Source organism: Acartia tonsa, chromosome 3, assembly GCF_053477335.1.
Source record: "Acartia tonsa isolate MP-2025a chromosome 3, ASM5347733v1, whole genome shotgun sequence".
In the NCBI taxonomy this organism is placed as follows: Eukaryota; Metazoa; Arthropoda; class Copepoda; order Calanoida; family Acartiidae; genus Acartia; species Acartia tonsa.
In genome coordinates, this window is record NC_137262.1 from 27,959,162 (window position 1) to 27,985,841 (window position 26,680).

At 32.9% G+C, this 26,680-nt stretch overlaps 5 protein-coding genes across 6 annotated transcripts in view; 3 read left to right on the forward strand and 2 right to left on the reverse strand.

The window, feature by feature from the left end:
• Positions 1 to 22,559, forward strand: part of LOC145313806 (uncharacterized) — a 180,890-nt gene extending 158,331 nt beyond the window's left edge. Inside the window, exons 2-13 of the mRNA XM_080153419.1 lie at positions 14,394 to 14,441; positions 14,780 to 14,899; positions 15,270 to 16,436; positions 16,955 to 17,034; positions 17,220 to 17,314; positions 18,170 to 18,243; positions 18,838 to 18,924; positions 20,393 to 20,476; positions 20,766 to 20,861; positions 21,126 to 21,309; positions 21,791 to 21,897; positions 22,333 to 22,559. Coding sequence (XP_080009545.1) covers positions 14,783 to 14,899; positions 15,270 to 16,436; positions 16,955 to 17,034; positions 17,220 to 17,314; positions 18,170 to 18,243; positions 18,838 to 18,924; positions 20,393 to 20,476; positions 20,766 to 20,861; positions 21,126 to 21,309; positions 21,791 to 21,897; positions 22,333 to 22,380 — 2,139 coding nt within the window. The 5' untranslated portion in view covers positions 14,394 to 14,441; positions 14,780 to 14,782 and the 3' untranslated portion in view covers positions 22,381 to 22,559. The remainder of the gene's footprint in view (positions 1 to 14,393; positions 14,442 to 14,779; positions 14,900 to 15,269; positions 16,437 to 16,954; positions 17,035 to 17,219; positions 17,315 to 18,169; positions 18,244 to 18,837; positions 18,925 to 20,392; positions 20,477 to 20,765; positions 20,862 to 21,125; positions 21,310 to 21,790; positions 21,898 to 22,332) is intronic.
• LOC145313807 (glycogen [starch] synthase-like) overlaps positions 1 to 26,680 on the reverse strand; it is a 144,689-nt gene that overhangs the window by 104,036 nt on the left and 13,973 nt on the right. The window lies entirely within an intron of this gene.
• On the reverse strand, positions 112 to 26,322 carry LOC145313810 (intraflagellar transport protein 25 homolog). Its single transcript, XM_080153426.1, has 8 exons — positions 26,090 to 26,322; positions 25,311 to 25,376; positions 24,822 to 24,882; positions 23,302 to 23,344; positions 22,556 to 22,624; positions 1,489 to 1,556; positions 1,196 to 1,333; positions 112 to 417 (listed from the first exon to the last, which is right to left on the reverse strand). Exons 1-8 carry the CDS (start codon positions 26,113 to 26,115, stop codon positions 319 to 321), a joined length of 570 nt encoding a protein of 189 aa, XP_080009552.1. The 5' UTR covers positions 26,116 to 26,322; the 3' UTR covers positions 112 to 318.
• LOC145313811 (uncharacterized) lies at positions 2,362 to 13,540 on the forward strand. Its single transcript, XM_080153427.1, has 6 exons — positions 2,362 to 2,499; positions 4,641 to 4,688; positions 8,580 to 8,652; positions 9,119 to 9,170; positions 10,127 to 10,274; positions 13,407 to 13,540. The coding sequence occupies exons 1-6, from the start codon at positions 2,439 to 2,441 to the stop codon at positions 13,448 to 13,450; spliced, it is 426 nt and encodes a 141-aa protein (XP_080009553.1). The 5' UTR covers positions 2,362 to 2,438; the 3' UTR covers positions 13,451 to 13,540.
• Positions 6,464 to 8,080, forward strand: LOC145313808 (uncharacterized). The gene is made up of 2 exons (XM_080153423.1): positions 6,464 to 6,575; positions 7,112 to 8,080. The coding sequence occupies exons 1-2, from the start codon at positions 6,519 to 6,521 to the stop codon at positions 7,961 to 7,963; spliced, it is 909 nt and encodes a 302-aa protein (XP_080009549.1). The 5' UTR covers positions 6,464 to 6,518; the 3' UTR covers positions 7,964 to 8,080.

Sequence of the window (26,680 nt, forward strand, 5' to 3'; positions counted from 1 at the left end):
TTTCACTGATTATTTGTTTTATATAAAAATCTTACTGTTTTATACTATAGGAACAGCGCGGATACGCACTTAGGTCCTCTAGGGGCGCTTCAACTTTCAAATTTCTTTAAGTTTTTTATGTTGTTTTTTGGGGGGAAGGGGGTATTTTTCTGGGGGCAAACTCTAAGAGAATGTACAGATACTAGCCTCTAAAATAATTGAAAACCTTCCCACTACTTATAAGAATCTTCATTAGTTCAAAGGTTAGCGAGATCTTTCGTTAAAGATTATATATAGATAGACATCCTGTTATATTAATGTTAGAATATTTAGTATTGTCTAAATATTTGTTGTTGGTATAAAACCATTCCTAGATGTAGGATCCTTTTTCTGTTGTTGTAAAGTTTTCATTCTTGATAGTCTCTCCTCCGGTTCCGACTAAATATCACATCAACACATAAATAAATGTATCCTATTATATAAAGTTGAAAGGTTTTTTGTTTAGCTTAAGATCGATAAGTACTGAACCGATTAAGTTCCTAATTTTAGGGAAGCTCTAAAAAGGTCCCAGGATGGTTTTAGGCTAATTTGATTTTAGAATTATGTCTTTGGATGATTTTATGCTATTTATTTGTCCTTGTATACGCAAGTCTAACTTAAATGCATCTCTCAGTATTTCCCTACATCTATCTAATCTTTTATATATCATTAAAGTAAAAGAATAGAGGGAGCATAAGCAATATGAAACACTGCCCACAGGGCGGGGACCCTGTCCCGTTTTTTAATTGGATCTTTTAAATGAGCTAATAGTACCGAAAATATAAAAACACCCGATTCCCTACAAAAGAACAGAAAGCATTTTGCTAACAGACGAAAAGAGTCTCCACCACTTGGCCAGGTAGTTGTCTGGATTATACATCAATACATTTACAATCCAATCCTTCCCTCAAATTTTTACAATTCTTTAACAAATATGTGCTTATATCTATTTAATACCAAGCTGACCGGCAGAGAAAGTGCTAGGAGCATTAGACTCTCCAGGTAGAGTACCCATAACTTTTACATGATGATCTATATTTATTTACCTATCAATATATGTGCCTATACCTATGTATTCCAAGCTGACCATCAGAGAAATTTATAGGTACTCTCCAATTAGAGTACCCCTAACTTTGACATGATGCATTCCAATCTACTTATCAATATGTGCCTCTACCTGTTGTATTCCAAGTTGACCGGCAGAGAAAGTACTTGGAGCACTTGACTCTCCAGGTAGAGTACCCATAACTTTAACATGATAAATTCCAACAAAATGGTTGTAGCCTGATTCAATTACTAGCCTCAAAACTTTTGCCTGAAATATTAATAGAAGTAAGATTATTGGGTACTTTCCGACAATGTACATATCGAAATAAGGGGGTGAAGGATTTTCTGTGCTCCACAAGGTCTTTTCAGGGAAATTGCAATTTTTTTTTACGGTAGCAACTTTTCATATGTACGAATGTATACCTTTAATTTTGCTTGTGGATCCATGTACAAAGTTTCATTTTGAGATCTCCCTTCTCCAGATGACAAATCTAAAAAAAGTCAATTTTAATAACACAATGAGCAGAAATTAAGTTGCACTCTTTGTTTCTTTTTTTTAAATGTTCGTTTTTTAATTTTTATACTTTAAATCGCTATTTTTAGTAAAAGTGTTGCATAATTTGTAATTAATTTATTAAATTTCTTTTTGGAAATTTATCTTTATTAGCTATTGTTCGACGTATTTTTAGCTGTATCAAAAGAACACATCTTCAAATGTAAACAAAATCTTAAGGAGTACTTTTGTACAGCATTTTTGACCATAGTCGCGTGAGGTTTCTCATTTATGAAGCAGGAGAATAAATATTTTTGTATTAAATTGAATTTTTTTTGCAGTTTTTATGCACATTATACTAGTAGTTATATTGAATATTTTTTTCTGTAAGTTTTTATGCAAATAGTACTTGTAGTTGTTTTAGTTGTAAAACAAAATTTGGTTTATGGAAAGAAAACGAAGTGGCGTGTTTTGTCATACTTTCACAGTAGCTTTTGATAGGTTATTTTAGGTTAGGTAAATGTTGTTGATTGCTGTGCAGGATTACGATATTGGTTCCGCAGCGTCGAGCCCCCCGCAGGCTATAAATAGGAGAAAACCTACCAGGAAATACGACGAAACCTACTACTTCGTTTTCTTTCCATGATTCCAAAAATTAAATCTTTTGATTTCGTTTATTTCATTCTAATTTTTCAATGCTTAGGTATATTTATATAGAAATTAAATAATTTCATTTAAGAATGTTTTTTTTCTTATTGACAAAAATTATATCAAATTCAAGATTTAAGAAGAATGTTGCCCAAAGCTGAAAATAAGGAACCTTTTTAAAGTATTTTTTATTGAATTAATCTCCAGTTTCAGTTCTTAAAAGTGAATAAAAATGCGGCTGTTGTTGATTCTGGTAATGTTAAGCTTGGCAAGCGCAAGAGTTGCCCCGCCAGGTAAAAATATATGTAGAACTTTATTTTTATTTCAAAAAATAACCTTGGATTGTCCTTTTGTTGCGAATTGAAATGCGAAATTAAGGCCAATATAATGCTATTATGAAAGCAACCGTAATAAATTTAAATTCCTTGTAGTTTCTTCAAATCCGATGATTTTAAAGTCTAACGCTTCTGAGTGTAGAGATGCATCGCTATTAAAGAATGAATTTGGAAAAGGAAAGGATACTTTTTGGAAAGATTGTCTTCAAAGGCTAATATATCTTAAGCTCGATTTCTTGAAGAATTTGATTTCCCCTATGACAGCTTTCACTGAGTGAACTCATAGAAAAAGTGTATCATGAACAATAAGAGATATAAGTTTTCCGGAATTGTAATGTAGGGAGTAGATTTGAAATCTGCATCAAATTTTAAGGATTTTTTATAAAATTCGTTTTTTGTAAAATTCTTAATCTAAAAGCGAAAATACATTTTAAGTTAATTAATTTTGACCAATAGGATAGGTGGATTTTAAACTACCTGCGCTCTAATTGGTTGAATGATGTACGACATCCAATCAGAGCGCAGATTTTTTAAATCCACCAATCACAGATGCCAAAATTAATTAACTTAATTTGTATTTCCGCTTTTAGATAAAGAATTATACAAAAAACGAATTTTATAAAAAATCCTTAAAATTTGATGCAGATTTCAAATCTACTCCCTACATTACAATTCCGGAAAACTTATATCTCTTAATGAACAATCCCAATGTAAAACCGAAGTGAATTCCCGAAGTAAATTCCCTAAGTGGACGTCATTTACATATGTGAATTCAATCCTTATGTTACATGGGGAACAGGCTATTCCTTATGTGAATAAGCTGTTTTACCTAAGCTTAGCTGTCAAATACATAAGTAAAAATCGATTTTTACGGGGCATTTGTGCATAATAACAATAATTTTGGGAGGGTAGAATTAAGTAGATATGTTTTTCAAGGTACTTTTGTAGACTAGAATTTAAACACAAATAAAAAAGCTCCAGAAAACTAAAATAAACAATGATAAAAATTGTTCTATATGGAAGAAAATATAGAAAATAAAACTCTTTAATTAATTCTAATCCCACCACGGTTTTAATAAATTTCTTCAAGGGGGATGTAACTGCTTTTTTTATGTAGACCATTAACAAACTATAAAAATAAAAGCCTAACATTAGAATTTATTATTAAAAATTCTACAAAAAATTACTAAGTGCTCTCTCAGTGGAAAATTTTTGGAAAAAATAACATGGTCTTAAATGATACAATATTGTCTGATATGGCAAGAAATGGTGAAAAAAAAAATTTTCCCAGTGGCAGCGATTTCAGCAGCTGCAGTTTCTCTAAAAGTTGAATATTACAGAGACAAACACTTTCCCTGCAAAAAAGATTTTGTTCAATTATCCTTTGGTACAGACGAACATACAGATAAACATCCTGTTACTTTTGTATAAAGATTTACTCTTTGTATTTTTCTTAATTTATCTACACTCTTTGTAAACTTAATTTGTTAATAAGAGAAAAAAATTTAAGGACATATTTGTATTACCTAAATAATTAAGAAAAGTTATTATATTGATTAAATTATTGTTTCTATAAAATTATATTAATACTTAAAAATAATAGTTATGTTTACTATTATCATTTTATGATTCTATTTCCGGAATTTAGAGAAGAAGACATTTAATAAGATCTTCAAAATGGGCTTTGTGTAAATCAAACTGTTAAAAAAATTGGACAACATAATAATTAAAAATGTGGCAACATTGCTTTTAAATACTTATGACAGCTTACTTCCCTCAGCTAATTACACATGTGAAAAATACGCACAGCTAACATAAGTATTATTCATGAGACACTTTCTGTAAGTGCGTCATAGGGAATCACTTTCCCTAAGTCCACATAGGTAACACATAAGGAATTTCCCCCTAGTAAACCCTATGTACCAAGCTGTTTGTTCAAGAAATCGAGCTTTAGTGGTTTTGACTTCTCGTCCCCCATCCCCCTGTTTATAATATCTTAGTAGACATACATGCATACATCTTATTACATTAGTATATAGCATTTTACAGTATCATTTATAAAAGCTGTTTTATGTTTTAATGTATATATTTATATTTAGGTTTAAATGAAGAAAAACATAGCCGAGAGAAGAGATTTCTTGATTATCGTAAGTATTTTTTGTCTTTAGGTAGGTGTGGTTATGGGTTTAGTGTTATTTTAAAAAATACTTTCTCGGTTGTTTTTTAAAAGCGAAGCTTTTTATAATTAGGGTCGGTCCGTCCGTACGTCCGTCCGTCCGTCCGTCCGTCACGGATAGCTTTTTTCGTTAATTTAGACATGTTAGAATTGTCCTATCGATTTCAAATTTTGCATGGTGATTCGTTTAGTAGTTGGGTACGATTTAGAAAGCGTAGCAACTCTATAATCATTACCAGAATGTCCGTACGTCCATTTTAAACATGTTTATTTTTTTACTTTTTTAAATAGCTTTTTTTCGTTAATTTAGACATGTTAGAATTGTCCTATCGATTCCAAATTTTGCATGGTGATTCCTGTAATAGTTAGGTACGAGTTAGAATTTGTATGTGACCTAATTATCCGATTGGTCTGATTTTTGGTATACTGATTCCTGGGACAACAAAGTACAATATTAAAAGCGAAGCGACTGTATAATCAAGTCCTAACAATGTCAGTATGTCCATAATCATTATCCTGTATCAAGCAGTTTTTCAACAAATTTACTTACAATTTTGCTTTGACTCTTATACATTAGCATTCTGATTATTCAGTTCTGGCATTATACAAGTGTTAATGTCCGTTTGTCCTACCGTCTCAGAGCTTCGCTTTTATGGATGTTGTCATCCTTGTTTAATGCAAATTTCCTTTACGAGATTTTCCTACAGATGTCGTTTGTTTTTATTACTTGATCTTAGATATTTGAAAGAATTAAATTATTTTGACTTATTATGATAAAAAAAATTTGAATTTTTGAAACAAATGTATTCTTCATTATGTGTCATTGTAATTACGTATATTCTATTATACCTTTTTATTACATTTATACATTTAAATAGGTTGAAATATTAACAATAGACGAGTACAAATTTTAGCAGGGTAGCGAAAACTAAGCAAATTATTCAATTAATTTTTAACTTAATTGATTACACTAAAAGAAACCACTGCCAAAGTTTTTATTTCCTTATATAAGCGAGCAGCTTCGCCCAGATAGGTAGGGGGGGGGGGGGGGATATCTCCTGATTGTTAAAATTGATTAAGTCTATGTAGGAGAATTTTTTTGTGTCCAGGTTTAGGTCGTATAGGGTGGGGTTTTAACCCCTCCCCCTTAAAGATAGTAGCGGTATGTGAGATCTTACAACACATACATCCAAACACACACATACACACAACTCACTACTTAATAGGAATGTAAGCTTCAGGAAAGGCATTATGATTCATCTAAAAAAAACAAATTATTGAGTAGCAGCACTTAAAAAAATTAGCTAATACACTAAAAACATTTGCATCTGTTTTAACCGCATCGGCATGGACATGTTTCCGAATAAAAATTAACAAGTGAAATAGATTTGATTTTTTTAAAAAATAGAAAACTTCATATTCATTTAATGCCCATTTAAAAAATATCTTAATTTTATAGATTTGAAGCGTGTCTAGCATTGTAATGATTTTCATCAATGTGCCCTGGCGAGCACCATCTCTATCCCCCTTATTTTTAAATCAATTGAAAATTTGATTGAAAGATTTACGTTTATTTGTTTAATACTTTAGGTCAGGTTAGGTATTTGGGGTTAGGCGTATAAGAAAAAATTATTCTAAAAATATAAGGAGAGGGGTTCAGTGGTCGACAGGCACTTTGTAAAAAAACCTTGTCTAATTATTTTATTCCAATTTTTATTCCCAATCCTTGTAAACAATGTGATGAATCAGCTTAGTGTTGTTTAAAAGTGAGGTACGAGTTAGTTTGAGGAATTAATTGAGCATGGCACACCAGATCATGTACTTGGCTCTGGGACTCGTCCTTGCAGCTACGACTCAGGTAAACATTAAATATTTTTTGTGTAAAAAATATAATTTTATTTTTCAATAATTCTTTGTTATTGGCAGTAGATCGATGAATGAAGGATTATTATTATTAGTTATCTTTATATTATTCTATCATTTTCATTATTTACATTATCACAAAAATATACAGTATAGATAACAATTTCTGTCATATATTTTTTCTTAAATACTTTTTATTAAGTTATTTTTTAGCTTAATATTTGTTGACCAATTAATCTCATTTTACAATTGCCTGTTCACTCACTTTTTGTATATATATGTATAAACTCAATTTAGTTCACTGATAATTTATGGTCTTAATCTACACTTTACAATGAAATACATATTTGGGAAGTGAACTTAATCAAACAGATCTTTTTTTTCTTTTGATTAAATTTGGAAATATCATTCTAGGAAGCAAAATTAATTTAAGGATTTCATAGGAAATGGCTTTGTAAATTAATTTGATGTGTTTTATTAAAAATTAGCAAGTTTTCAATTTTCATTAGCATTAATATAAACTTGTTTTAGGTAAATGGACAACTAGAGGTATTCCATAGCTGTTTCAATGGATCTAGCCTGGAGTCAAAGTTTATGGAAGCTTTTTATACCTGTAATGTTAATGATCTGGACCACTGGGAATACAATATTCTCCATAGTGAAGCTGGAGATGCATGTGATGCTGATGCCTTGACTGAAGTTTTTACCAATCAAGCTCAAGATGGCGTATGCCTCATGAGTGTGCTGGGTTGGCTAAATGAGGATCAAACTTTGAATCAGGATGCAATGAAGGCTGATATTGCCACCCTACCTGAAGAAATTATCAATGGTGTTCAACAAATGCCACTTCAAGAGTGTGTCAAAGCTCATCATGCTGAACTTGATGACATACTTGATGACAGCGATTGTGAGTATACTAATTCTACAAGAGAGATCCTCCAGGCATTAAATGAGAAGATTGCAGATTACAAGTGTACATTGCAAGCATTTGGAAGATCATGTCTGATGTACTCTGGAGTTGACTTTAACTCTTTGGAGAGTAGCCTAGAGAACTCTGATGAGAACAGCTTTGAAAACTTTGAGCAGAATTCAGATGAAGAATTTGACCCTGAAGATACTTCTGATGACTTCTCTCCAGAGGCTATTGAAAGTGCTGAATCACTTGAAGACTTTGACCCTGAAGATACTTCTGATGACTTCTCCCCAGAATCTATTGAGAGTGCTGAATCTATCGAGAGTGCTGAATCACCCGAAGACTTTGACCCTGAAGATACTTCTGATGACTTCTCCCCAGAATCTATTGAAAGTGCTGAATCTTTGGAGTCTTTTGAAAGTGGATCTATGGAGAGAAGGAAGAGATTTGCTCGTAGATTAGATTATTGATTATGATAGAGATACAAATTATTATGCTGGATATTTAAAGTGTGATATTTTTTGTAGATATTTGTATTTATTATAGTTAACAAGAAAATGAAATAAAGCAATATGTAAGCAAGTGCAGATAATTGTTTTGTTGTTTGTTGATTACTTTTTGGGTAAAAGTAATATTAAAAAATATTACTCCTTAGCCTATAGAAAGGGTATACTACTATACATAATACTGACTGTCCTATGTAATATAAGTGTTCTTTTATTAGTTAACTCAAAGCCTTGAGGATAATGTTAACTTGTTACTTGGATAATGATAGGAGTGTCCAAATTGTATTACTAGAGCATTTTTTCAATAATTCTTTATCCCATCCTTAAACTCTTATAGCTAATACAACCCAATCTAAAATAAGCATTGATAACACATTCTTTATTAAAATTCTCGATGAGGTTGGTATAAGCATTTCCTAATAGTTTTCAGGTCTATTAATAAAATTCCTTATCCAAAATGAAGGTCTTTCCTCCTTACCCATAAGTTTTACCCGCAGATTGCATATTTTGGAAAGGAGAATATAAATGTCCATTTAAATGTCTGCGTTCTATTGGATGTAATTTTCCTTGTTAATTTCAGCCGGAGCATGGAAGCATCTATTCTCAATATTTCCTGGAGCTCTCAAGGATGTTCAAGAAAATGCAGAAATCAGGTAACAGACGAGGATAGGTCAGTTAAGATAAAAAATTCTGCCTTTGGTATCTTTGAATAAAAGCAGGAAATTTAATATTAATTTTCATAGATAGATATTGAATTTTTTGTACTTTTACACGAATACCCTATAGTACCTAATATAGTGAGCACTGATAACTCTCCGCACTCCTTATTTTCGACAAAATTAAAAGTAAGATGGGTGGTTTAGACATTACTTTGTCATTATATTTGGTACTTTGTAGCCATCATTTTTGGGACATCTAAGTATAGGCCCCGGATGGGTTAGGCATAGATGAAATTTGCTCAACAGGCACTCCCCGAAATTTGTTTGCTACATATAATAAAAAATAATCATGATAGAACTGCAATGATTTTAAAATATATAATTTCGGTATATTTTTTTATGACTGCCTGTCTGCAGCAAAATTAACAAGTTTAATATTGATAATATATATTATTGCAAGGTTGGCTGCTGAGACCGCCAGGTTGAATGGTATGGAACACAAACAAATTCCGGTAAGAACTTGTGTATATAAACTAACGGTAACGCTCCTAGAGGCCTCTATGGGGACTTGAGTGAAAGGGTCAGGGATAGGGGAAGTTGACCCTTTCCTTTAAATTTTAGTTTTTAAAAAGTATTTTTTTCTGGTGGCGGTGGCGGTGTTACCCTCATTCATATTGAAAATTAAACCTTTGGACCAAAAGACCTTTTCTGGAAAACTTTGTTGTTTTTTACTTTTTGAAAGACTGCATCAAATTCAAATATCGTAATTAAAATCTTATTTTATAAATGAAGCCGTAAGTAAATTGTACCTATTTATATTTTTAAAAATTAATCTACGTAAAAATAAATCTAAAAGTACTTTAAATTAGATTTCTGTTAAAATATTAAAATAACAGATGCAAAATTAATAATAGATAAACCTTTTTGTCAAATTCCTTTTATGACTTATCTAGATAAAATCTGTTTTAATGATATTTTTCAAATGTTTTTATATAAAAATTTGTTTTATAAACTTGATATAATATACAAATATTTAATAATTAACACAAGGACATAAAAAAAATCTTCACTACCTTTTTATCATTTTATTACTTAAAATTTAAAGGATTATTTCTGGTTTGAGTTATTTTCGGCAATTTTAAGTTATCTGTTTGTGAACCTTTTTTAAGACCCACTGATCAAGCCCCACAGGGTTATAGCTCATAACAGGTGCCAGAAGAAAGATCTTTTAAATATGAATAAATGGGGTGGGGTTATCATAGGTTGACTATCTAAATATTTTAGGAATGGATAAATGGGGGGGGGGGGAGTAGTCTTCAATTTAGGTTGCCAATATTGACCTACTCCATTGGTCAGTTTGTTCATCCAGTTGTGGGGGGGGGGGGGTGGATGGGGTGTATAGCCACCCGCTGGTATTACATGAAAATCTGGTGCATCCTCGAAGTGATATTATATCTTATTATTTTAGGCAATAGCACCATCCGACCCGTACCAGACGATGTTCGACTCTGGTGAGGACGAGGTGTTGTACATGAGTATGAGCAGGGTGCCCATTGATAAGGAGGAGAAGGACATGCCACCAGTTGTTAACAAAGCCTCCGCTGTTTATGGCGAAAGTAAGTTATTTCCAGTATGGCTTTGAAACCGATTTTTATCCGCTTGATTAAAACCGGTTTTTCGTCATTTATGAAATTTGGCATTTGGCCCCTAGGGTCTAACAAAAATGGTTTAAATTTTATTTTTGTTTTATTTAAATATCCGCGGAAAGCTGTCTATAATACTATGCGGTAAATAAGAATTCTAAAAACTATGCTTTTCTACCAATATAATGCGTCCGTCAATAATTCCCGGATAGCTCTGTGCTAAGCACTTTTTTTATAACTTTTAATGGAAATAATTATTTTCTTAAATTAAAATATCTTGATTAGTTCATTTAAAGGGAAAGGAATTTTGTCTACTTGTTTAAAGTATTTTTTATGTAATTTTAATCTGGATTTATCCAACTAACAATTAAAATAAAATTCTATTAAAACACTTCACACCCCTCCTTAACCGAACTTTAGATTAAAAATATTTCCCAAACATTCGGACAATTGGGCGTTCAAATAGGACCTAGTGGTAGTTAGAATCAGCTGAGAACAAAATCCCAGCCGTTCCTTCTTGCGAGATATTGCCATTTTAAGATTTTAAGTAAACTTACACTAAATATCATATTACAAACTTAAATCTTCTTGAAAGTTTTTAGTGTAATTTTAGTGAAACAGCCCCAAAACAGAGTATCTTTTCTCCTGTGGCCAAACTGACTGCCTGGAGTTCTTAACCGAGAGTGCCTTAACCCATTAGTGACGAACCGGGTATTAAAACCCGGTTCCGAAAAATGGAAAAAAAAACAGTTTACGGCTTCATAATTGCATCATTCTCAGTATGAATCCCTCCTCTACTACCCTGGCTTTCATTTCCCCCTGGAGCAGGCAGTTTAGCTTACTTTTGTTTGCCGGTATAGCTCAACAAAATTTGAAAATCATGAAAATTCAAAATACCCTTCTAACTTTTTTGTTTTTATAGTAGTCGCTGATTTTTTTCGTGAAATCTAAGGTTTATTGACAAGTACATCTATTTGTGAATTTGTTTTATTCAAATTATTATTTTTTATGATTTTTTTATCATCTTTTTACACCAGTGTGGCCGGATATCCGGCCGGATACCGGATATTGAAACTATCCGGCCGGATATCCGGCCACACTGGATATCCGGTTACCGGATATTGAAACTATCCGGCCGGATATCCGGCCACACCGGATATCCAGATACCAGATATTGAAACATTCCAGCCGGATATCCGGCCCAACCCTAGTAATAATGCCTGGTTGGTATTTATGGCCAGGCCGAACCGGATTTTTTTGCAACTTTCCTGTGCACGCCACTAAAGCAAAACAAAAAAATTGGAATTCCGTTTACCATTATAAAGCTTCCCTGAGATTTTCAGCTTGATCGGCCCATAAAAGTGGCGCTCGGCACTAATGGGTTAATGTATTAACACAATTAGGGATTCGAACCCATTCCCAAAACTAACCAACATGGAATAGCTTTATATTACAGCATGGGGTCAGTATTTTCACCAATGATTGATGAATGGCCAGCCAAGGCAAGGCCTATCATAACCAGAAACCGGACCATTCACCCCCAGGCTCCAGTGGAGCACTTTGGAGGTCTGTACCACATGTTTTCTGGGGTGTTGTTCACCCACACCCAGGGATAGAACAGGTCAAGACCCAATGGTGCCCTCAGACTCCCATTAACTCTGCCACTTGCAGTTGTGGCTGCCCTACCGGAAATTGCAACCTATAGGGTAGATGCCATGATGGACTCTGGCAAACAAGTTCTAAGCTTAAGGTGATATCACATACCCTGGCCTGAGCCCTGGGCCATGAAATGCTTCCCTGCCAATTCCAGATTAGCACAGCTGCTACAAAAGAAGAGCTGCAGGTGGTGGGCTGCATACCTTGCTCAAAATGCAAGTTAGTTCTACCCTGACCTTGAACCTCCAGGAGATCCTGGTGGTGTGCATCATGAACCATGCCCTGAACCTTACCATCAAGGTAGGGGCCAAGGCCCCCTAGAAGGTGAAACTGAACAGTGGCTATTCTTAGTTGTACACCTCTATGGTGTTCAAGGTGCCTTCAGGAGGCGCAAACTGGTTAGCGGTGGGGTTTTACATCAAACTGCCCCCCAGGACAGATATGGTGGTCAAGACCTGTCCTAAACTTCCAGCGCAGGGGCCTGACTGTGTGGAACCCCAGCTACAAGTCCAACAAGGATCTGACCCTGCTAAGCTGAATCTTTAAAATTGTTTAGTGTAGCCGTTGCCGCTGCCAGATGTACAGCCACTCACCTAATAGTGATCTCTAAATCAAAATAGCTATACATAGCTGCGGCTACATGTAGCCATGCACCATGACTGGCCATGCTAAAAGTGGCTACAGTCATTTAACATTGCCATGTAGCCACAAAGACAGCCACTTAAATAATTAATTATAATTTTTTTAATTTCGAAACTATCATAGATCTTGAAATTTTGATTTTTATAAATAATAATTAAATAAAATATATATTAAATGGTGAGACTTAAAGGATTTTTAAGATCCATATTTCTAGGATAGCCGGCATTGCACTGTCATAAAATCCATGTTTTATTGGCAGAACTGGCAGTGGCAGCAGCTGCAACTTTGGCTGTAGCAGTGGCAGTGGCATCAGCTGCACTATATTATCCAACTCTGATCACAAACAACAGCTAGAGGGTATCCAGAGAGGCATTCATAGCCCGAGCCCAATATACAAATTACTATTGTCAAGATGTAATATACAGCTATTCCACATTGGATAGTTTTGGGAATTGGTTCGAATCCCCACTTGTGTTAACACAATATGGCACTTCCTATAAGAAACTCCAGGCAGTCAGATTTGCCAGAGGAGCAAAGCTACTCTGTTTTGGGGCTGTTCTATTACAATTACACTAAAATATTCAAAGAAGAGTGAAGTTTGTATTAGGATATTTAGTGTAATTTTACCTAAAATCTTAAAATGACAATATCTGGCAAGAAGGAACGGCTGGGATTTTGTTCTTAACTGATTCTAACTACCATTAGGTCCTATTTGAACGCCCAATAGTCTGAATGTTTGGAAAATTTTTTTAATCTTAAGTTCAGTTAAGGAGGGGTGTGACTTGTAAACAAATTAATATATTTCAGGATCTATACATAAAAGGAACATAATGCTATTTGTTTTAAAATGATAAATATATTTTAATATTTTTTTTTACAAACTGGAAAAGTTTTTAATTTTAACTTTCAAAATTTGTCATATGTCAAATAGCCAAAAAAAACGGCTAAACGGCTGATTTGTTAGCCATTACTTGTTCAACTTTTTGTTCGATTTAGGGAAAATAGACCTACCAAGGATTACTCATGCAAAATTTCAGATTGAAATTCGAATTCTTTGTGCCATTTATACATTGATTACGAGATGGTTGCATTCACCCCCCTCCCTTTCATTGTTGGTATAAACTGTAATTTTTATGATTGGAGAGAGGACTTTTTTTGTATTTTTACCATTTTAAATTTTTATTTTAAATAATAATTTCTACAAGAAATTTTCACAGGACATGATTAAAATTCTTGTGACCTGTCAAATCTAAAATTACTTTCATTATTGACTAGATGAAAATATAAAGACAATTAAGGGTTTATTTTATAAAAAAAAAAATATAGTTTAACATTAAGCCTAGCATTGTTATTATGATAAAGACAAGCTGAAGTGCAGACCTACAACCCTGGAGAAAGGGCCTCCATCCTTGGCAAGTATGGATCCACACAGACTCATTATGCCAGGATTAACGGTGCTAAACCAGTTAAAATTTCAAAAGTAGGTTATTCTTTTTTTTAAATAGGGTATAGATATCAACATTAATTCGTTTTAGAAGTGCAGCTACTCTATAATTCAGTCGTATGTTAGTAATGCTACAAAATATAAATATATGAAACCATATATACATATGATTTTATTAATTGAATGACTTCTTTCGTAATTCCTTCCACGATTTGTTTCATGCTTGTTTGATTTTAATTTTTCCAGTGAATTTGAAAAGCAACAGACTTAATTTCATTCAGCAAAAACGAAAATATAATAGAGATCATTAATATAGCTATTCAATCTTCAAAATATTATTATCCTAATAGGTTGAACAAGCACCAGCTAATTCGAAAGTTACAAAGCGTAGTACAAAGGTGACAGTTTACTTATTTATAATCCTTATTTTAAAGTTCCTGGATGTCTTGGTGAGGTCACGAGAAGGTTTATTACTATTTTGGGAGAGGGTACCAACACTCCCAAGAAAAATCGCTATATACCCGTCTCTCCCACCTCTTACACAAGTGCTTCTATAGTGCTCTAGGGGCGTAGCCACTAATTATGAGCAAAATAATAAGATTTCTTTTATATAAACTAAAAAAATGTTTTCTAAAACTAAAGGTTTGACATAGATAAAAGAATCATTTAAAAGTTTTCATAAAGATATCATCACGTAGAGGAATTATTAAGTTAATCAACTATGTTTATACTACAGGATATGTCTTTGGATGATTTTGATCTTGCTGATGCTATCATTGAGGAATCTAGAACTCCTGAAGAGGCTCTTGCCAAGATGATCAATGCTGAGAGAATCCTTGACACTGCACTTCATAAGGTAAAGACCACTGACAGGGAAAGGACCGTGAAAGAAAGTAGTTAAGAATAAAAATGGATTTATTACTTGGATCTTGCATTAATTTATCATGTAATCTAATAAAGTGAAACTTCTAGTTGGCTTAAATAACGACTCTCCCCATCCCCCTCCAAACCCTTCTTTACTACACTATCCCCTTCCCTCCTGGATGAACGAACTGACAAATAAATGTGAGGGAACATAACGACCTTAATTGATAAAGTTTTTCTTTTCCTAATCTCCATGTATATTGTATATTTTACATTTATATGAATAAAATTGTTAGCATAAAAAAAATTAGCTTAAATCCAATGAATTATTTTCTATAAATTTTCTTTGTCATTTTTTCTAGGTCATGGGTGATCTTCACGAGTCAGATTCTAAAGATGTTGACAAGCTTGAAAGTATCCTTAACTCTGCCAATCTACCCTCTGTTCAGCATCATATCAACAAAAGATCTATTGAAGCAAATGCAGAAAATACCATCAAAGAAGCTACTAAAAGCATGGCTGCTGCTCACAACATGCTTCAAACAAAAGGCAAAGAAGACAAGGTACTAGAAGAAGTAATCAAAGCTGACAAGGACTTTACTGCTTTACTTGAAATGGTTTTGACTCCTAAACAAATCAAAGCAACAACTCATGAGAGAACCAAAAGAGATCACAATGCTGAATATTATGATCCTAATCTGAACTGGCTGATTAATGATCTTGAGCTGAGTGAGCAAGATGGAGATCGCCTTAAAAGTATTGTGTATGGTGAAAGCAGTGTTGACAGTCCCCAGTTTTATGCTCCAACCACAACCCCTGGTGAAGATTACTACTATAACCAACAATCCTACTCTCCAGGACTTTCTCATTCATTATTTGAGCCAGAGCCAGAGCCAGCTCATCAATATGTAAAGTATGGACAAAGAGCTGTTGTGAACCAAGCTGGTGAGAACGCTCACAATATCTATTATGACAATCTGGGTAGAGAACACAAGATGGAGGAGGAAAGATCAACATTTCAAAAGTTTTTGGACACCATCAGACCAATTCAGAATGTTGTGCCAGCTGAGCTTAATGCTGCTTACAGAGGTGCTTTAGAGGTTGGAAAGCATGTTACTAAGCAAGTAAGACCTTATGCTTATCAAGGCTATGATTTAGTTACCAAAGAATATATTCCTAAAGCTACCTCTTTTGTACGCGAGTCCATTGGTGATGATGTCAAGGATTTTGCCAGACAAGGTAGAAAGATTGTTGAATCAAGAGCAAGATCTGCATCAAAAGCTGCTTCTCCGCATTTGGAAAACTTGAAGCATGATCTTTATTTGTTGCAACAACAAATAAAGCAGGTTGCTTCGGAGGCGAATGAATATGCTAGGAGTGAAGTTGCTCCAAATATCGGCCAGAAGTTGAATGGTCTTCTGTTTGATGTTCAAGAGACTCTTGAGCTGGCTAATCAAATAGTTGTGACTGATGTGAAACCTCTTGTTGAGAAGGTATCTGACAAAGTTATCAATCCTACATATTACACAGTAAGATTTTTGCAGTGATACATGGATAGATTAATGGAAGATTGATATTTATTACCTTAATTGAAAAAGAATTAATTTAATGAATATTATTCTTTAATTTATCTATCAATGTTTCTTGTCTTTTTGGAATAACATGTATAAGGAATTACAACATAATATAAAAATAAATAAATATATAATTAGGCAATCATTACAGTTAAAGGTTGCAAATTCTGTGAAATGTGTTATGTGCAGGTTTTTAAAATTTTTCTTTGGACCTATAATATAACAATCATGTATAATATCCTCCCTGTGCCAAATCTTTATATTTGTTTGGGAGCATCAGAAACACTTGTATAATGATGACAAACTAATTTTGATGAATTTTTTTTACTCCTACAAAAATAAAACTTGATTATGCGTGCTTTTTGTAATCTGCATAGGCAATTTCATTTCATTATATGTGTGATTTGACTGTTATCTGTCTTAAGTTAGTTTCTAAGTAGATATTAAATGTTAATTTTCTTCTTTAAATGCAGGTGACAAATGACATGGTGTATCCAGCTGCCAGCACAGTCAATGATTATGTGGTAAGGCCAGTTAGTGATACAGTGTCAAGGTAAAATATCTGTCAATGTCAATATTTATTATGTTTCTGTAAGAGGGAGGTGATGGACCGATGGTGTGTAAATTACACTGATGCCCAAAGTTCTTTAACTCCATTATTTGACATTTTAATATTGGCTTAATCAAAATTCTTTATTTTCTGTGTAGTAATCTTCAAAATTTTGATATTCTTTTTAGTTATGTGGTAAACCCAGTATCAGACCATGTAGTGCAGCCCGTGTACAGGACAGCTACTCCTATTTATGAATCTGCCAGCAGTCTAGCTGCTTCAGGTACAGTTATTCCATTGTCCGACCATGTAGTATAACCTGTGAACAGAACAGCCACTTCTCTTTATGAATCTGACAGCAGTCTAGCTGCTTCAGGTACAGTAAATCCATTGTCCGACCATGTAGTATAACCTGTGTACAGGACAGCCACTTCTCTTTATGAATCTGACAGCAGTCTAGCTGCTTCAGGTACAGTAAATCCATTGTCCGACCATGTAGTATAACCTGTGTACAGAACAGCCACTTCTCTTTATGAATCTGCTAGCAGTCTAGCTGCTTCAGGTACAGTAAATCCATTGTCCGACCATGTAGTATAACCTGTGTACAGGACAGCCACTCTAATTTATGAATCTGCCAGCAGTCTAGCTGCTTCAGGTATAGAAAATCTAGTGTCAGACCATGTAGTGCAGCCCGTGTACAGGACAGCCACTCCAATTTATGAATCTGCCAGCAGCCTAGCTGCTTCAGGTATAGAAAATCTAGTGTCGGACCATTTAGTAGAGCCTGTGTATAGAACAGCCACTCCTATTCATAAATCTGCCAGCAGCCTAGCTGCTTCAGGTATAAAAAATCTAGTGTCAGACCATTTAGTACAGTCTGTGTACAGGACAACCACTCCGATTTATGAATCTGCCAGTAGCCTAGCTGCTTCAGGTATAGTAAATCTAGTGACAGACCATGTATTACAGCCTGTATACAGAACAGCCACTTCTCTTTATGAACCTTTCAACAGCCTACTGCTTCAAGTATTCCTTAATTTGCTGGGTTTTCTTTGACTAATTTTACTCATCAATCCATTGTATCTTTTTTGTGAAGTATTTGAATTTATTTTAAGTTTACTCAAAAACTCTTGTTTAGGTGTAGATACAGCAAAGATTACTTATCATAAGCTGCAACCATCACTCCACAAATTGTCTACTAATACTCAAAAGGTAATATTTCAATATTTTTTGGAAGCATAGCTTTTATGTACAGCGTGTTGGAATATTCAGACGGATTTTAAACCATTATTATCATTTAAAGAAAATCTGTACACTTTTGGGTATTTACACTAATATCATAAAATTTATGAATTTGATAACTATGACAACTATGACAAAAAGGAACAATTTTAAAGCAAAGCATTTCTAGAATTTATAACTATGTATCAACAGATTAGCTGCTAGCCAGGTGACTTATAGAGCTTATAATATTTGTATCTAGCCTTTAACAGAGAATGTGGTCCCTACAGCCAAGTAGCTGCTAGACAGGTGGCTGATGGAGCGTATAAATTGTGTATCTAGGTATTAACAGAGAATGTGGTACCAACAGCCAAGGTAGCTGCTAGCCAGGTGGCTGATGGAGCGTATAAATTGTGTATCTAGGTATTAACAGAGAATGTGCTACCAACAGCCAAGGTAGCTGCTAGCCAGGTGGCTGATGGAGCGTATAAATTGTGTATCTAGGTATTAACAGAGAATGTGGTACCAACAGCCAAGGTAGCTGCTAGCCAGGTGGCTGATGGAGCGTATAAATTGTGTATCTAGGTATTAACAGAGAATGTGGTACCAACAGCCAAGGTAGCTGCTAGCCAGGTGGCTGATGGAGCGTATAAAATTGGAGATCTCATTCAGGTAAAAATAGAAGTGCAATTAGAGCCTTATATTCGGCATTCATTGAAAACTAAACTTATCCAGTACAGCCATTTGGATGACCTTGTTCTTAAAAAATAAAATAAAGGGATAGTTCTATGAAGTGTATTAAAAGAGTTAAGGTACTTAGAGTAGTGAACTTTTACATGTCTTAGTAGAATATATTAGGCACATAAATTACATGAGAATGGTCTATTTTTTTCCAAATATGTATAGCCAAAACACCAATATCAGAGAATCTTTTTCCACATATTTCACAAGAGTTATAAAAAATTGAACAGGGGTTCCCCTTGGGACAAGTTACTTAAAAAACATAAAAAATAACATCCGGTTCATTATAGGACAGGTTTTCTATATATTCTTTTTTAAAAAAAATTAAGAAAACCGTCCGGTTTACTTACAATATACACATTATCTCACGCAGAAATACCAACTAACCATACAACATATATATATATATATATATATAAAGACCATTCTCATGTAATTTATGTTGCAAATAACTAACTTTTTTAGATATTGTCAAATAAAAAAAGTTTGGTCAGGTCAATGTTAAAATTCTTTATCACAATCATATCTATCCAATGCCTAATATATTCTACCAAGACATATAAAAAGATCACTACTCTAAGTACCATACTAAATATTTTATTGATCATTCTTTGTTGTTATGTGTATTTTGTTGTATAAAAAGTTTGAAGTTCTATTAACTAGTAAATGCTATCTAAAGTTGTATTTATGACAAAAAGTTTTTGCCATATATAACATGCAACGAAGTTGAAAATAAAAATGAAAAACTCATTTTTTAAGGAAAATTTGATTTAATTTTAATCAATAACTTTAAATTATGCACTACTACGTTATTTAAAATAGAAAAAACTTACAGTTCACTATTTTTTTTTTGAATGCACTTCGTGAAACTATCCCTTTCTAATTTTTATAAATAATAAAAGATTCCACTGTTTTTAACTGGAATTTTGAATTGATTAGGATTTTTTTCAATATAGAAAAGGGGGGGGGGGCCGGGGGTAATGCAACCATCTCGTAATCAATGACTAAATGGCACTTAGAATTCGAATTTTGATCTGAAATTTTGCATGAGTAATCCTTGGTTGGTTTATTTTCCCTAACTCGAACAAAAAGTTGGAAAAGTAACAGCTGGTGGCTCCGCCGTTTAGCCGTTTTTTGGCTATTCTTAGGACAATTTCATCATAAATTACGTAGGCATCAACTTTTTAAAACATATTTTTGGTTTGATTTATGTTAAATGATAGCAATAACCATTTTAAAATTTCTAGTACCAACAGCTACCGGCTAGAACCGTTTAATAACGTTTTGGAGCGGTTTTGGGACTAATTTGCCCTGAAGATTTAAGAATTATTTTGTTCTTTTAATCAAAATATTTAAAATAAGTAGGTCTTGAGTAGATCTTGTGTATTATTATTTTAAGAGTGATGTAATGCCCAAAGTCCAGTACGGAGTATCAACAACTTTGGATGGTTTATTTACTGGAATCCCTTCTCTTGTAAAACAGGTTATACAACTTTCGATGTCTAGTCCCTCCATAATTGTTATGTAGTCTTAGGGCCGTTGCTGATTGAGTTTACTTTTAAACCAACAACAAAATAATTATGTAGCCATACTAAAATATCATGTATAGCATCATATTTCAATCAATTTTCACGAAAATCATTAAATTAAAATCAGGTCCCTCGAGGTTATCGAAACTGGTCTTAATCATATCATTTTTCATTTTGATAACAAAAGTAAAGGTTTCGTGATTCATTTATATTTAAAAAAAAATAATTTCTCTCTGCTTTCAGGTCAGCCATGGAGCAACAGACGCCGCCAAAATATTCTCTAATAGATATGAACAAGCCCTACAAGAGCTTAAGCACCAAGAGGCTATTAAAAGAAAGGCAAGATCTTATTTAAAATAATAGATTGATTTATTATATCATTCTCTCAGAAATCTGGCATTAGTCTTTAATCATTTATATGTAGATAATTTTATCTTTAATGATCCTTTCTCTTTTAAATAATTTATTTTTTCATCCTCCTTACCAAAACATATTGTACCTTTTCTTCATCCATACTCCTCTTCCTTAAAGTGCCCCTAGAGACACCTAGGGTCCTTAGGTTTTATATTTTTGGATACTAACATAATAGAATTTAATGCTCAGGAAGAAGAGGCGAAAATGAATCTTATCCACAAGGAGCTTGTCATGATCCAAGAAGCTGAGAACCAGATGAAAGTACAGAAGGCTGCTCATGTAGCTGCCAACTTGGATGAGATGAAGGCAGCGGCTGCTAAGGATAGGAATAAGTTTGATGCCGTCCTGAAGGCCATGGTCACAGATGCTAAAGGTATTGTTACAATGGATATAGAATATATGTTTGTTTTCATGACAAGGATAAATTGTCAATTTAGGTTGCTAATATGGACATCACTTATTGGCCAGTTTGTTTATCTAGTAGAAGGAGATGGGGTAGAATTCAGGTGGTGGAGTGTTGTTATTTTAGCCAGCTATAAGTTTCACTTTATTATAGTTCTCTACAAAATCTGGTGTAAGATTAAAGTTATAAAAAAAAATTTATTAGTAGTACAGTTACAATTAAATAAGGTTTGTCTGTTCATCATAAAAAAATTTATCTATGAAAATTTAACATGCAAAGCATGATCAAGCCCTACCTTCCTCAGTTGTCTATAATACTAGGCAAGGTTGCGTTATTTATTAGTTCATTTGTTAATTTATTTTCTTTTTAAATTCACTCTTACTTTAATCTATATGTAACTCGATTATGACTGTTTACGATCTTTTTTATTTACTAAATCTTATTATTCTAGCTCTGAAGAAGCAAGCTGAAAACGATGCATATGCTGCTTCCTATAATGATGATCAAGATGATAATGACAGTACTGAAGCTTCAGTTGAAAATGATTCTAGTGAACAGGTATTATTTGTCAGGTTTTGAAGGAATATATGAACTTTAGATCAATTTATTGATTTAAAAAAAAATTTAATTCCTTATTAAATTTCTCAGTTATTTCATTAGTCTCATTTTATACCATTAGGCGTTTGATATTTACTCTACAAAATCTTTTCTAGAGTTTATAACATAATATTTTTAGATATTGCAATTAGATAGTTAATACGGGGTGTTGCATTTTAAGAATTTATATAATCTACATACATACAGTCTAAATCAGTTAATAGGGAAACAGTGGAGGTACAAAACGGCCTTATTATTGATATCAAGTGTACACATATGAAAAAGAATAAACAATAGGTGTTTGTCTGCTAGTTTGAACATCTAGGTCTACTATATCTATTAATTTAAATGGTTAATTCAGTGCTATGCGATTGTAAGATCACATTTTCTGTTTAGACAATGAAGCCAGAACATCTACAAACAACAACTCCAAAAGAACTCTAGTTTTAAATACTCCACAAAATTTTAGTTTTAATTGAGGATAGGAATAAACAATAAAAAAAATATTTTTATGTATTTTTTGTTCAAATTTTTTAACTCTATCCTATTTTATAATTTTTTAAAGATATTATGTATATGACTCATTTATGTAAGATAAAAAAAATATATATATAAATACCTGAGATTATGACTTCTTTAAAATTTGTTGATTTATTGTCTGTTGATGCAAATAGTTTTACTCGTTTAACTGAAATAGACTTTACATTAAACAATGGTAACAACATCCTTGAGTAGAGAAGCAAGCAAAAAAAGCTGAAGAAATTGGCGAAAAACAATAAAAAATAAAAAGGAAGTTTATCAAATTTTCTGAGATGTCAAAAGATCTGACATATAATTCATTGATGAGTCTATTATGCCTAATAGCAGCCATGTTAATTTGACCAATTCATAAGTTAAATATCGCATCGTATTACAGACAGCTTTCTGTAGATATTAAAATGAAACATTGTAAGACTAAAATCATTGGCCCCTCGGGAATAACAAAATTGGTATCAATGATTTTCAGTATTCGTGAAAAATTGTCTGTAATACGATGCTATACATGATTTTTATGTATGGCATAGAACCTGTTATAATTTTGCATATGTTATCAGTTTGAGGCAATGTTAGAATAGTTATTTCTCGCATCGTATTATAAACGGCTTTCCGCGGATATTGAATGTACAATTATGAGATTAAAACTAGTGTTTTTAGCCCCGAGGTGACGAAGTCACCGGCTAAAAAAACTTAGTTTTAATCTTATGATTGTACATTTCTATATTCGTAGAAAGCTGGATATAATACGATGCTAGACATATTTTTTTCGTATGGATGAGAACCGGTTCCTATCCACCGGATTCGAATGAATACGAGAAATTTACTTACCATATAAAGAATGAATTCCAATTTCTGTCACATTACTCAACCCCTAAACAAAATAAATTTTTTGAAACATATTTTGTATACACAAGTGCTTTGATAAAGTCAATAACATATTAATATTTCATTAATTAACGGAGAAATCGACAATATTAAAAGAAAACACCTCTCTGAGGACATATTTGCAATTGGCTATAAACATAATTATTTTTCTTAAATAGCTTATTTTAAAATAGATTGAAAAGAAACAATTTTGTGTGCCACTAGAGGCCTCTAGGGGCGTAGCCGCTAGTTATAAAAATAGTAATTCTTATTTTTAATAGCCAAGCTACTCTATATTTCGAAATGTTCGTCTGTCCGTCCGTTTGACGCTAAAAAAGCATGGAGGAAACATGAAAATCTCTGATGCTATACAAGACAAACGTCAATTTTTTGTGAAATTTTTTTATGCTAAAGAGCATCAGAGATGGGTTTTTGAAAAAAGAATGCCGCGTTTTTTTTGACATTTTTTAGACATGTCGAATAAACAGAGTATACAATTATTTATTTAATTATTTCGCTTTTGTTGGTACGGCTTTCATAGAAGAAAAACAAATTATCTTAAATCTATTTTTGCTGCATATTAATTAATGCATCTTTTTAGAGCTGTATTAGACATTATACAAATGACTAAAATATTAATTTGAAAATTATGAATTCTTTAGTTGTATACTCTGTTGGCATTTACATAATAATGATTGATTGAACGAAGACGATATCGTCTTCGTTCAATCAATCAATGTCTAAAAAATGCCGGAAAAACGCGGCATTCTTTCTCAAAATTTCAATTTTTCTTCTCTGTCCAATTGTCTGTAAGGATAGTATGGATATTATACTTTTGTGGGAAATAGTTATTTGTCTACTTACAGTAGACGACAAACTGTGAAGATTCCACTGACCAATGAACATCAATTGTCCTTATCACTTAGTCCGTCTGTCTGTCAGGCTTTGACAGACATCAAAGTCAGGAATAAGGTATTAAACCAACAAGCGAAATAAATCTATAAATAATATACATATATTTGGGGGGGGGGGGCAAATGGAGAGGTAGTCAATTTTACGATGTGTTGCCCCTAACAACAGCTGAAATAAAGTATAGGTTTTATGATTTTTTCCCGAAATAATTTCGTTATTTATATAAGCTGCATCAAAGATCTATAGAGTAGATAAGTTTTTCTCTCATGCTACTTTTGATGATTTTTTTTATTTGGTTTTGCTGGTAGGAGCGCATCTACTTTATAAATCAACTGTTATAAAAAAAATAGACAGCTGTAATTTTGTGTGACCACTTGTATTTTGCTCTACATCTTAATATGTCTGTCTATGTCTTTTATGATGTATTTAAGGTAGGTATTATGTTGAAGTTATAAGTGTTTCAGTTGCTGTTAAAGATAGATGTTTCTGCTTTCCTGAAAAGCATTCTTAGAACAATGAGTATATTCTTTTAAAATTACTATGGTTGTTGTAAACCTTGTTTTTGATTTTACCTGAAATGTAAATTCAATTATCTGTGGGAAAAGTCCACAGGACACCCAAAAACTTTCTGCACTGAAAAATGTTATAATTATTATTTTTAAAATATCTATAATAACAAGTACTACAATGTTTGTCAGAAAATGTCAGTAACAGCTTAGCTGGTAGGGATATACTTTTCATGGATATGCTTCTTTGAATGTTAAAAGTATCTTTTGTTTTACGTTTAAATACAAATGATTATACCTAGTGTTGCCATCATTACTTTAAAAATATATGTCGTTATTATGTCGACAAAAGAATGACAGATATGACTTAAAGTGTAAATCCATAAAGTCGACGTAAATATTTTTTTAAAATATTTTTTTAAAAAATATTTTATGAAACCTCACAAATTCCTACTAATTTAGCATGCCAACAGTTTTGACTAGGTTACCAATAACGAACATACGGACGGACTAACACACTCAAAATATAGAAAAGCAACGGCTTTTAATTTCTACCTGGAGAGAATATGATTTGCTGGATATAAATTATGCTGTCCTGTATACACCTGAACTTTGGCACCACTGAAATATACAAAGTGTATTGAGCAATAAGACATCTAAAACAGCTGGATAATATGGCTTATTACTTGTCTTGTTTTTTTGCTTTTTAAGATAAAAAACCTAATCTTGGAAAAAACAATTATATCTTTTTCACAATTAAAATTTCAATAAAGAAAAACTTTGACGAAAATGTCATTTCTAGTGACAACCTCATTAAATAAATGCATTGTAATGGATTTTTTATTACTTCGATCTTACACCAGATTTTCATGCATTCTAATAAAGTTAAACTTGTAGCTAGCTAAAATGACGATCCTCCATTAATGGGTCCTAGGACAACCGCAGGAGTCCAAAACGTCGGAGAGGACCAACGTCGAAGTAGACACTTAACCTAACCTAACCTATTTTAAAACATCTTATAGGTTTTTTAAATGCCTAACCTTCTGCGGGGGGCTTATACCATATCTTAACCTAACCTAACTTGTATAGTAATACTTAGTTAAACTAACATTTCAACACTCCTGCGTTTGTCCAATCCGACGTTTGGAAATCCTGCGTTTGTCCTGGAACCCAGTAATGCCCGTTACCCCATCCCCTGCCCTGATACTGGATATATATCTGACCAATAATGATGCCCATGTTAGTAATCTAAATTGAAGTCAATTATTCTCCTATCATAATATCCGCGTATATTCTATATCCATTAACATTGTTAATAATTTCAATATATGTACCTGACATCAAGCGCTATATCTTTCATTGTAATTGTATTAAATAACCTTTTATCACATTAAAAAGTCAGTATAAATACTAAAAAGCTTGTAAAATCACTAAAAAAATGTTCCATGTATAAATAAAAATAGTTATACGATGGAGTAACGTTGTCAAACTATCATACTATTTCTAAACTTCTAATTCCATTCTTAATAAGAGAGAGTTTTCTAGTGGTGTTTATACTTTGTAAATAATATCTAACAATGAAAATATAGGAAATAAACATTTTAATTGAAATAGGAAAAACAATTTATTATGCTATATTAGCTTCAACCCTAGGGGCTCTGTATCTGAAAGGGGGCTGAAAAGAAAAAAGCCAAAACCTTCCTCAGACTTGAATAATAAATCAAATAGCTTAAAATTAACTCGAGAGTTATAAAGTATATTAATGGATGTAGAATATATTTGGATATTATGACAGGAAAAATTATCGTCAATTTCGATTGCTATTTCCCTTTGGTCATTTCGTTTATTCAGTAAAAGGGGAGAGGATGGGGTAAAGGTGTGGAAGAAGGGGATCGTTATTTTAGCCCGCATCAAGTTTAGAAAAC